Raw genomic sequence first — 12,917 nt, forward strand, 5'->3', positions numbered from 1 at the left:
AAGAGCTGAGGGACAGCGCCTGGGCTCACAGTTCAGGCCTCATGACTGACAAAAAATAATAGTAACAACAACAAATAGCAAGTTAGAGGTTTTTTTGTATTATAGAAACTACCCTGCAATATTTATTTCAATTTTTCCACGAAGCATGATGGGACAAGAAGGCTCACAATGATATTTTTTTAGTTTGTATATGTTTAAATTTGTCCATAATAATGAATTATGAAAGGATCAGAGAACATTTTTTTTTGTTGTTGGTGGTCGTGGGGCTTGAACTCCAGGCCTGGATGCTGTCCTTGAACTCTTCAGCTCAAGGCGAGCACTCTACCACTTACGCCATGGCACCACTTCTAGTTTTCTTGTACTTAATTGGAGATAAGAGTCTCATAGAGGGCTGGGAAGATGGTTCAGTGGTGGAGAACTTGCCTTGCATGCATGAGGCCCTGGGTTCGATTCCTCAGCACCACATAAGAAGAAAAAGCTGGAAGTGGGGCTGAGGCTCAAGTGGTAGAGCGCTAGTCTACAGCTGAAGAGCTGAGGGACAGCGCCCATGCCCAGAGTTCAGGCCCCACGACCAACAAACAAACAAACAAAAGATATTAGATATAGCTGGTGGGAAACAATAATAAATAATTACTTATTTACTATTGGATCAACCTTTCTCTGCTGGTAGTTGGGCCTAACCTCAAGGCCCGTGTTCTGGCCTTTACTTTTTCCACTCTACCACTTGAGCCACATCTCCATTTCCTCTGAATCTACTTATTCTGATTAGTTAGGATTATAGGCATGAACCAGCGGTGCCTGGAAATATTTCTTTAATTTTGTTTTCTTGTTTTTTGTTTTGGTCCATCATGGGGCTTGAACTCTGGGCTTGGGCGCTGTCTGTCCATGTGCTCTTCAGCTCAAGGGTAGCATTCTACTGCTTGAGCCACAGTGCCACTTCCGGTGTTCTAGTAGTTTTTTGGAGATAAGAGTTTCACGGATTTTCCTGTCCAGGTCGTCTTTGAACCGAGCCACTGGTGCCAGCTTTGTTTAATTTTGCATTAGCTTACATTAGTTATATGGAATGGGATTTTATGGTTATACTTCTTCACATTTCACTGATACAGCATTGTTACTTTACAGATATTGAAGTTTAGTCAAGTGTGGTAGTAATTTTCTTTATAGTAAAAGCAAAACAATCTGGTTGGGATCAGTTATGTTCTTGTCTCCTAGAAGAAGTAATATTTGTGGTGCATGACTCTGACAAGTTTGAAGAGTGAAAGCCAGATTTTTCTTTTTTATTGGTTGTGGGGTTTTAACTCTGGGCCTGGGTGCTGTCCCTCAGATCTTCAGCTCAAGACTAGTGCTCTCCCACTTGAGTCACAGCACCACTTCCAGCTTTTTCTGCTTATGTGGTGCTGAGGAATTGAACCCAGGGCCTCAAGCATGCAAGGCAAGCACTGTACCACCGAGCCACCTTCCCAAGCCCCAGAAACTTTTTAGATGGCTCCTAAGCATGGATTTGTTCAAAGTTCTTTCAGGGTTGAATTCAGGTTATACAAATTTTGCAGTGATTTGTAAGTAAAAAAAAAAAAAAAAAGCCTGGCATCAGGGTGGCTCACAGCAGGGTGGCTAACACCTGTAATCCTATAGTATAAGAAAGAAAAGAAAAGGAAAAAATAAAAAAGAAGTCTGGCGCCATTGTGGCTCACACCTGTAATCCTAACTAATCAGGAGGCTGAGATCTGAGTCTCTTGGTTCAAAGCCAGCCCAGGCAGGAAAGTCTGATTAAACATATATACAATTATAACAGTGATGTTTAGAGGGGTTACAACTAGCTAAATCAGGTGAAGAACATGAGACTCTTATTTTCAATTAACCACCAGAAAACCAGAAGAGGAGCTCTGGCTCAAGGTGGTCCAGCACAGTTTTGAATATGTTTTTTTTTGGGGGGGGTTCCGGTCATGGGACCTGAACTCTGGGCCTGGGCACTGTACCTCAGCTCTTCAGCTCAAGGCTAGTGTTCTACCACTGGAGCCACAGCACCACTTCCGGCTTTTTGCTTTTTGCTTATGTGGTGCTGGGGAATCGAACCCAGGGCCTCAGGCATGCAAGGCAAGCCCTCTACCACTGAGCCACCTTCCCAGCCCCGGTGGAGCACAGTTTTGAGGGAAAAAAAAAATCTCAAGGTTGCAGTACCCAGGCCATGAGTTCGAGGTATGAAACGAAAACAATACAAAACAAAGCTAATTTTTTATTATTATTTTTCCTAACATCCCATCAGGAGACACATGAAGTTCTTTTGCATTTCTGGAGGCATTTATTTTAATTTTTGGAGTACTTGGGAGTATTAAAATCAGGGCATGCCGCATACCAGTCATGCGGTTTACCTGCAGAGAACTTAACTTCCTGTTTTGTATTAGTTTCTCCTGAAAAAATACTTTAGGATCCAAAAGTAACATTGTTTCTTTATGCTTTGCTGAGCCTTCTACTTTGGCTGGTCCTGTCAGTACTCAGAGATAAAGTTTTTCAAGACTACATTGTCTGACATAAGTTAAATAGTAAGTTTCTCCATTTGTGTCAGGGTCATTACTGAGATATTTTTGTTGTTGTTGTTGATGATGATCCTGGGGCTTGAACTCTGGGCCTGGGCACTGTCCCTCAGCTCTTCAGCTCAAGGATAGCACTCTACCACTTGAGCCACAGCGCCACTTACAGTTTTATGGTAGTTAAGTTGGAGATAAGAATCTCACGGACTTTCCTGCCTGGGGCTGGCTTTGAACCGTGATCTTTAGATCTCAGCCTCCTGAACAGCTACGTATTACAAGTGTGAGACACCAGCGCCTGGCTCTGAGATACTTTTTAATCTCATTTTTGTATATTTGCTACAGACCCTGTGCAGCTTGAGGACAGGTGTCAGAGGATACTGTTTCTTCAGTCGAAGTGGTTACTGACCATTTCAGTGCTAGAAAAATACAAAGTTGAACGAGTGCTTTAGGGTAGATACTGTGGAAGAAAAGGGTAGCTGAGTCAGTGAGTCTGCCATTTATTTGTCCTGTTCTAACGAGAAACAAGGGCGAGGACCAGGGAGGGCGCGGCCAGCTTAGTCACGCCGAGAAACGGGCCACAGATGTTGCGTAGGCGGCCCAGCCTTGGCCTTCGGTCGGGTGATGCGGAAGGTGGGGCGGGAAACTGAAAAGAGAACTCCCAGCTCCCGGCATTCCCCGTGGGCGGTGCTCCCCTTTGACCCTGCGCTCGCGTGCTACACATCCGGGCTTCTGTTACTAGTGAGGGGAAGATGGCGGACGCAACCGTGGTGCTTCCCGCAGAGTGGATAAAGAACTGGGAGAAAACAGGGAGATGCGAATTGTGAGTGTCGCTGCCACAGGCAGCTCAACGGCCTGGCCGGGTCAAGGCGTCGGCAGTACCCTTAAATGTGGTGGTAGGTTGGGAGTGAGGAAGGGGACAATGTACCCCCTCCCCCACTGGGGCGGCGGTTGTTGGGTTGGCTAGGAGTTTCGAACTCCAGAAGGAGAGGTGTTGGTAACTGTCGCCGTTCTCCTTTTTCCCTTCCGGTGTTGTTAAATCCCCTGCTTGCACCCAGTGGCTCAGCTCCGTTGATCTCAGCCGATTTGTCGTTTTGCCCCTGTGGGTCTCCGCGCTCCCGATCGCTGCTGTGGTGTCTTTTTGTCCCCGTCTGCCTGAGCTCACTTGGCTCCTTTCTTTATGGACCTGAGCCGGAGCGATTCGGACTTCCCATTTCTTTCGGTGCCATTTCTTCACTCTGCACCCATTCGACTCCTCAGTTTGAAGCCTGGCATCCTCCTTTTGCCCGAAGTCTGAGGAGGGCGAACTGTCCTGGACACTCTCCCCCCTCTGCGCTGCCCAGAAGCCTGGGGTGTCGTGAAGAGCCCCGTTTGGCATCTCTCGTCCTCCCGGGGAGAGAGATCTTGGACTGTCCTGGCCTTGCGCAGCGCCGCGGGCCGTGGGGAAGTGTGGCTGGGATGCCATTCTCCCCGAAGACCTACAGCACTTCTTTGCTCCGTCTTTTCACCTTTAGAGCGATTTCGGGTTGGATTCAACTTTCACTGCAAATGCTTCCTATACCCCACTATGTCCTGCTACTGTAACTAATTGTGGCTACTCTCCAAGCTTGACTACCTACAATAACACGTTTCCCTTGGTCCTAAAACTTAATTTTTGCCCCCTCCCGGTAATACAGAAAACGGTAATTTGCCATACTTGTGGTTTCCTCGCCTAAAATAGCGCTCCACCCCCCCTTCCGGGAGTGGGGGGAGGAATTGTTTAAGCAGCAAAGTCAACCACATATTTAAAAACGAATAATGTTCTAATTTCATTTTCTTAAATCGCCTTGGAAGATTAAAGCTCAATCCGGTGTGAGATTAAAATTTGTTAGTGATTTGGGTCGTCTGCCTGCACCCCACCCCAGTAGCTAGTTTATTGTGGCTAATGGGAAGACTTGAATCCTTGGAACTTTGTTATTTGGAGCGCCGTGCCGTGTTGTGCCGCGAACGCGTTGCCCGATCTTGTTCTTGTAACATTGCCAGCCTATAAGGCATACTCTTCCCCCGCAGCCTCCCTTCCCCCTCGCACTGTTGTATGAAACTTAACATTACGAGCTTGAGATTGAATTGCCTGAATAAGTGGCCGTCTTATCCACTTAACTAGCTGAGTGACCTTGGGTAAGTTCCTTAACCACTTTGTTTCCCCTTGAATAAATTGGAAATAATAAGTACTCTACTCAAAGGATTGTTGTGAAGACTAAATAATGCCTGTAAAGCACTTGGCTCATACTAAGTGCCCAAGTGATAGCTATTAAAAGTACTATTATTTCAGCCTTTCGATATTTAAACTTTTCTGGACAACTCTTAAACAGTTGAGTTTACCAATTAGTTGTTCTCATTCCTTCATGTGTATATACCCATACCCAAATAAGAGGCACTTGAAGGAACGGGATGATGTCTCATATTTCTTTTTATTTGACATCTCTTTCAACATACTTATTGGTTTAATACCATATGCATTTGATAAACATTCATTTTTGTAATTGCTAGGAACATTTTCCAGATTATTGTCTGTGTTAGTTAACAAGTAACTAGTAAGTTACAAATATCCTATTAGGCCCCTTATTTTGTAGAGAAGGTGGGATAGCCCAACAAAACCATCTTCATATGTCTGTAGGGTAATTTCCCCAAATGAATAAGCCACTTTATTGTTTATGCCTTTAAAACCATTTATTTAGAGGCTGTCACATTTGTACATTGCATAGCTTCCCCTTAGTTTATTTTTTTGTGGTAGTGGTACCCGACATAGGTTCTTACCAGTGTGCTACATCCATATATCCACAGTCCCTCACTTACTGTTTTTGACAGATTTACTGTTATTCTATCTTAGAATGACTGGTGAAATTCTCTGCTTGGCTTCTGAACAGCAGTGAGAAAAAAAAACTGATATATTTGGTCAAAATACCAGGTTAAACCAGAATTTTGTGTTCACTTTATGTATATATGAATTCACTTTGTATATTTATGTGATCCACAGTACATGTTACATTTCCTGTGTTAAAATTGTGGCTTAAAAAACTGTCAGCAGATTTATATGTATTGATTGTATTTATGGCTTGTGGAATGTGGTTTGAATTATAGTAGATCCAAATCAATATACTCAGTTTTATAATTATGTTATTTTTAACGTTCTTTTCATGACTCTAAATATTTCTTTGAGATAAAGTTTCATTGCATAGCCCAGATTGGACTTGAATCTGAGGGAATACAGGGATTACAGATGTGATCACCATGCTCAGCATAGATCTTAAAGTTATAGAAAAAATGAACTTTTTAAAGCACATCACAGTTGGGTACTTGGCTTTCATTTATATGACTTCTTTGATATATGAAACTATTGTTCCATATAGCTTAAGTTGGGAGTTTTTATATCTTATAAAGATGCTACAATTTTCCTTTTGTTACAGGGGAAATGATATTGGAATTACAAAAACAGAGGCTTATGCCTGTAATCCTAGCCACTCAGAAGTCTGAGACCTAAGGATCAGGGTTTGAAACCAGCCCGAGAATGAAAGTCTATGAGACTCTTGTCTCCAATTAACCACCAAAAAAGTGGAAGTGGCGCTGTGTCTCAAAGTAGCACTAGCAAAAAAAAAAAAAAAAAGTTTAGAGGCAGTGCCTAGGACCCTGAGTTCAAGCCCCACAATGGACAAAAAAAAGTGAAGGTAGAGTGAATCTATAGATTTCACTTTTAGAGCATGACCTATATGTAGAATTCTTATCAGGTAGATTTTTTTTTTTAGTTATTGACTTTTTTTCTGTCATCTTTATTGATCAGTTAAAAAAATCTAGTCCATTACATTCAACAAACATTTACATTTTTTCCCTGTAGAGCTTAGTACAAATATAACATACTCATCCGGGTGCACATGGGCTCACACCTGTAATCCTAGGTACTCAGGAGGCTGAGATCTGAGGATCTCGGTTCAAAGCCAGCCAGGGCAGGAAAGTCCGTGAGACTCTTATCTCCAGTAAACCACCAGAAAACCAGAAGTGGTGCTGTAGCTCAAGTGGTAGAGTGCTAGCCTTGAGCTGAAGAGCCAAGGGACAGCGCTCAGGCCCAGAGTTCAAGCCCTACTACTGACCCCCCCCCAAAAAATATATATATATATATAACATTCTCATTAGAAATTACTGGGGTTTGAGGTTCATTTATTCCCACACCCAAACTTGGAGTCTGTTCCTTGTTTGTTTTTGATCGTTGTGGGGTTTGAAGTCGGGGCTTCATGTTTACTAGACAGGTGTTCTACCATGGAGCCACAGCTCCAGCTCTTTTCTTTCCCCCAGTTATTTTTCTTTTCCTTTTTTTTCAGGTCATGGGGCCTGAACTCTGGGCCTGGGCGCTGCCTCTCAGCTCTTCAGCTCAAGGCTAGTGCTCTACCACTTGAGCCACAGGGCCACTTCCGGCTTTTTTTTCTTTTTTTTTGCTTATGTGGTGGTGAGGAATCGAACCCAGGGCCTCAGGCATGCAAGGCAAGCGCTCTACCACTGAGGCACCTTCCCGGCCCTCTTTTTTTTTTTTTTTTTGGTCAGTCATGGGTCTTATACTCTGAGCTGTTTAGCTCAAAGCTAGTGCTCTACCACTTGAGCCACAGTACCATTTCCTAATTTTTCTTTTCCAGTAGAGGGTATCTTTTTGTCCAGGCTGGCCTGGAACTATGACTCTACTGACCTTGGCTTTCTGAGTAGCTATGATTACAGAGCACTATACCTCTTCCCCTTCCCTTTCCCCTCCTCTCCCCCCCCTCCTTTCTCTTTCTCTTTCTCTTTCTTTCTCTTCCTCTTTCTCTTTCCCTCCCTCCCTCCCTTCTTTTCTTTTCCTTTCGTTTCTTACTTTGTTTTTTTTTTTTTTCCAGTCCAGGGGCTTAAACCCAGGGCCTTGAACTCAGAGCCTAGGCACTGTCCCTGAGCTTCTTTTGCCCAAGTCTAGCACTCTACCATTTGAGCCAGAGCATCACTTTGGCTTTTTCTGTTTATGTGGTACTGAGGAATGGAACCCCAGGGCTTCTTGCATGCTAGGCAAATGCACTCTATACCACTAAGGCACACATTCCCAGCCTGTGCGCCCCCCCCCCCCCCATTTTCTTCCTTTCTAGATTCATTCTCCACTGAAGCCAGTGAAAGGTCCTTATAAAGTCTGTGTCAACTAGGAAATACAGTGATAATTGCTTGCCCTGGTAACTGTGAGGCAGTGTAACTGAGAACTTTTAAAGTGTTAAGAGCACTTTACAATATGACACGTGGAGTAAGATGTGGTTTTCATCTCTAAATCTTTAAATGTACATAGATTCGTGAGCACAATGTTGGGATTGTCTGTAACTCTTTGCCAATCATGAGTGATAATGGACTTTAATGCATAAGTTCTGTCTTTTAGCTTTTAGTCATTTTTATGGGGGTGGTGGTGGTGGTGAATTTTCTCCTTCCCTTGGGCTGCCAGATGGCAGCATTTGAAAATGGCTAGGCAAGGTGCATCCAGCTCTGAAAGGTTCCTCAGGCTAGCACCACAAAAGGGTCTGGACTTGGGTACACCTTAGACTAAGCTTACCTTTGGCATGAGTTTTAGTAGCTTTTTTGTTTTTGCCAGTCCTGGGGATTGAACTCAGGGCCTGGACACTGTCCCTGAGGTTCTTTTTTTTGGGGGGGGGTCCGGTTGTGGGGCCTGAACTATGGGCCTGGATGCTGGCCCTCAGCTCTTTAGCTCAAGGCTAGCGCTCTACCACTTGAGCCACAGTGCCACTTCCGGCTTTTTTCTTTTTGCTTATGTGGTGCTGAGGAATTGAACCCAGGGCCTCAGGCATGCAAGGCAAGCGCTCTACGACTGAGCCACCTTCCCAGCCCCTCCCTGAGGTTCTTTTACTCAAGGCTCTACCACTTGAGCCATAACACCAATTCTTCCTTTTTTTGTGTATGTTGCATTGAGGAATTGAACCCAAGGCTTCATGTATGCTAGGCAAGCACTCTATCACTAAGCCACATTTCCAGCCCTTTTTATTTTTTTGTTGGACATGGGGCTTGAATTCTGGGCCTGGGCACTGTCCTGAGCTCTTCAGCTCAAGGCTAGCACTCTACCACTTGAGTCACAGCACCACTTCCAGTTTTCTGGTGATTAATTGGAGATAAGAGTCTCATGGTCTTTCCTTGCCCCGGCTGGCTTTGAACTGTGATCCTCAGATCTCAGCCTCCTTGAGTAGCTAGGATTACAGACCGGTGCCCAGCTCATTTTTTGAGACAGGATCTTACTTTGTAGCTCAAGCTAGCCTTTTGAAGTCTGTCATTCTATAGCCTCATACTAGTGCTGTAAACATACCCTACCCTACAGGGCTAATTTTTCCTGTTTAATGAGATATATTAGCAGATGAGTTTTAACTTGGCTTTAACTAGTCTGAAAACCATCTTTGAAAAATGTGTGATTGTTGGGCGTAGGTGGTTCAAGCCTGTAATCCTATAATCTTAGCTTCTCTGGAGGCTGAGGTGGGGAGATTACAGTTTGAACCCACCCTAGAAGGAAATGTCCTTGTGACTCTTCAATTAACCACCACCCTCCGCCCTTAAAAAAAACCTGGAAGTAGAGATGTAGCTCAAGAGGTAGAGCATGCTAGACTTCAGCAAAAATGCTCAGGGATAGAACTTACGCCCTGAGTTCAAGCCCCAGGACGGGCACCAAAAAATGTGTGATCTATTTCATGAGACCTCTACCACTTGAGCCACAGGGCCACTTCCAACTTTTTCTGCTTATGTGTTGCTGAGGAATCGAACCCAGGGCCTCATACATGCAAGGCAAGCACTCTACCACTGAGCCACCTTCCCAGTCCTCAAGGACAAATTCTTAATTGTGCCCTACTAAAAGTAATTATTATTAGTTTTTGGGTCCGGTCGTGGGGCCTGAACTCTGGGCCTGGGCGCTGTCCCTCAGCTCTTCGGCTCAAGGCTAGCGCTCTACCACTTGAGCCACAGTGCCACTTCTGGCTTTTTCTTTTTGCTTATGTGGTGCTGAGGAATTGAACCCAGGGCCTCATGCATGCAAGGCAAGCGCTCTACCACTGAGCCACCTTCCCAGCCCTAAAAGTAATTATTATACAGGTAAATCTTTTTTTTTTTTTTTTTTTGCCAGTCCTGGGGTTTTAACTCAGGGTCTGGGCACTGTTACTGAGCTGCTTCTGCTCAAGGCTAGCACTCTTATCACTTAAGCCATAGCGCCACTTTTAGCTCTTTGTGTATATGTGGCATTGATTTGAACCCAGGGCTTCTTCCATGCTAGGAAAGCACTCTACCACTAAACCACATACCCAGCCCCTCTTCTCTCTCTCTCTCCCTCTCTCTCTCTCTTGCTGGACAAGTACTCTTACCACTTCAATCTAAGCTCCTGACCAAAGAACAATTTTTTTTTGCTAGTCCTGGGGCTTGAACTCAGGGCCTGGGCATTGTCCCTGAGCTAATTTTGCCCAAGGCTAGCACTCTACCACTTGACCCATAATGCCCCTTCCAGATTTTTCTGTTTATGTGGTAATGAGGAAACAAACTCAGGGCTTCATGCATGCTAGGCAAGCACTCTACCACTAAGTCACCTTCCCAGCCCAAAGAACAAACTTTGTTAAGTAATTAAGTAGAAAAGTAAAATACTTTTCCTCTCAGAATAGTCCATCTGTCACATACTTGTGCCCTATTATGTTTCCAGATATACAAGTTATATTTTCAGTGAAAAAATTACAGAACTCCTAAATGTTTGTTTTTACAAAAAGTGTCAGAAAGGAAAAGGAGTACTCCCAGAATGTACTGTTGTTTTTTCAAGTAATACTTGGAACTAGTGTTATACCGATTTCACATCTAAAAACAAAGGATTTAAGATTCTACATATGTACAAGATAGGGACTTTATTACTTTATTTTCAGTTTTTGTGATTTCATGTTATCATAGAATTTGCCTATGATTAAGCTAATAAATTTGCATATACTAGTAGCACCAGTGGAGAATTCTATTCTATTTTTTAGTGGAAATCATTAACAGTGAGCTCAACATTTAAAAAAAAATGCAACTCTAATCGATGATTTGTATTTGTGTTCTTAACTTGAAGATGTTAGCTTCAGGTCATTACTTGGTCTAATTTTGAAGTATTTTAATTTGTCAAATGTATTTTGTTCAAAGAATTTCTTTTTCTTTAAAATAATTACCCAGTAAGAAAATTTTGTTAGGTCTTTATTAAGTGTTGTTAGTTACAATAAAGTTTAAAAATTTAATTGCCGGTTGTTTTGGATGCCATTTTTTTATACTAAATGATATTTGACATTTCCAAACTAAATAAATTTGGATGTTAAGTAAATACTGAATTTCTTTTTTTTTTTTTTTTGTCTGTCATGGGGCTTGAACACTGGGCCTAGGCTCTATCCCTCAGCTCTTCAGCTCAAGGCGAACGCTCTACTGCATGAGCCACCCCACCACTTCCAGTTTTCTAGTGATTTATATTAGAGATAAGAGTCTCATTCCTGCCTGGGCTGGCTTTGAACCATGATCCTCAGATTTTAGCCTCCTGAGTAGCTAGGATTACAGGCGTGAGCCACCAGCACCCTGCTAATACTGAATTTCTTGGAAGGCAGTAGGGGAGATAAAATCATTCTAAGAAATTTTAGTCTTGGTGGCTCTTTTTCCCTTTTCAAATTTTCTCTGAATTCAGCCAAAATTTTTATCTGAAATCTTGATGTCTTTGTTAGCTTTCACTTGGCATTGAATTTCTTCTTTCAGTCTGTGTCTGAATTTAGTATAAGCCTTGGGAGGGGAAATGCATTCAGAAAACATTGAAGCAATATTAGATTAACTTACTAGTTTCCTTTTTAAAATTATTTATAATATTTACATGAGTGCTATAAAATATGTAGGATTTTGTGGTGGTTCCGGGGCTGAAACTCAGTGCTTCTTGCTTGTTGGGCAGGTAGTTTCCCACTTAAGCCACACCTCCATCCCATTTGAGCTTCTTTTCCTACTATAGTGGCAGAAACATAGGCTAATTTCCTCCTGCAGAGACAAGAACTTCTGCTAATTTGTCCTTATATATTTCCTGTTTACTTCATAAATACATGTTTCCACAATATATTTTGTCCCAATAGTAATTATTTTGGATATATATGTTCTAACAATGATAATAAAGGTAAGTGTTTTGCTTAATCAGATTTAACCTTTTTCTGATTGTCCTGTTTTTAAGAATTAAGAGGAAAACAGAACATCATCAGTCTTTATACAGGAAATGGACTTTGAGATGTGAGCATAATGAAGTAAGTAGTTCAGGCTTTTGTTGTGTTTTCTTTTTTACTGAAAAATGGGGAGCAAGTCAGGTGAAAAATAAAATATATTAAGAAGCATTCACAAGGACACAGTTCAAAGGGTGGAGCTCTTGCCTAGCTGGTATGAGGCCCTGAAGTCAAACCCAGTATTGTGTCCTCTAATAAAAGATAAAAAAAGGAAGATATTCCCACAAAATACTGATGTCTTTGGGAAAATGTAGGGCCTTTTTCATTTATGTTTTCTAGAACTTAAACATAAAGTAGATTTCTCTCCTGTTCTCAGAGAGACGAGACAGAATTTCTATACTAGATTCAACTTAACAGTGACATTTGAGGAACAGATTCTTTGTGTGTTAGTTCCGAGGCTTGAACTCAGGGCTTGGGTGCTATCCCTGAGCTTGTTTTGCTAAAGGCAAGTCTACCACTTGAGCCACAAGTCTAATTTTGGCTTCTTTTTGGTATTTAGTGGAGGCAAGAGTCTCACAAACTTTTCTGGCCTTCCACAGATCTTAGTCTACCTAGTAGCTTTCAGGCCTAAGCTACCCAGGCCTGAGCAATATTTGTTATTTTTGAGGAAGGGTGTCACAATGTTGCCAAGACTAGCTTTAAACTCTTCCGCTGAATTGGTCTCAATTGTTCCCTTCCAAGGAGTAGTTTCTTGACAGTTTATTACAACATTAGCTAGAAACCAGATCAGTGAACTTCATGAATTGAAATCTTTTCACTTCCATTGGGATTGCATAGTGGGTTTTTTTTTTTTTAAAAATCAGTCATGGGGCTTGAATTCTGGGCCTGATCGTTGTCCCTGAGCTCTTCAGCTCAACATGAGTGCTCTACCACTTGAGCCACAGCTCCACTTCTGGTTTTCTGTTGGTTAATTGAAGATAAGAGGCTCACAGACTTTACTGCCTGGGCTGGCTTTGAACCATGATCCTCAGATCTCAGCCTCCTGAGTAGCTAGGATTACATGTGTGAGCTACCAGTGCCCGGCTAGTTTGCATAGTTTTGTATGCATGTGTTATTTTTCAACATTATATATTTGTCAGTTCAAAAATTCTCTTTAGCTGGATTATTATGTAGC

The 12,917-nt window shown here is 42.5% G+C and overlaps 1 protein-coding gene across 5 annotated transcripts in view; it reads left to right on the plus strand.

The window, feature by feature from the left end:
• Positions 1 to 3,247: 3,247 nt before the first annotated feature.
• The window catches only part of Thoc2 (THO complex subunit 2), a 121,797-nt gene continuing 112,127 nt past the window's right edge, over positions 3,248 to 12,917 (plus strand). For 4 of the 5 annotated variants that reach the window (XM_070039779.1, XM_070039781.1, XM_070039780.1 and 1 more), the window contains exon 1: positions 3,254 to 3,348. In XM_070039779.1, coding sequence (XP_069895880.1) covers positions 3,278 to 3,348 — 71 coding nt within the window. In that variant the 5' untranslated portion in view covers positions 3,254 to 3,277. Of the gene's footprint in view, positions 3,349 to 12,917 lie in introns of all 5 variants that reach the window. The other variant, XM_070039782.1, reaches the window with a different exon arrangement.

This window comes from Dipodomys merriami, unplaced genomic scaffold, assembly GCF_024711535.1.
Source record: "Dipodomys merriami isolate MVZ:Mamm:240054 unplaced genomic scaffold, mDipMer1.0.p SCAF_3, whole genome shotgun sequence".
Taxonomy (NCBI): domain Eukaryota; kingdom Metazoa; phylum Chordata; class Mammalia; order Rodentia; family Heteromyidae; genus Dipodomys; species Dipodomys merriami.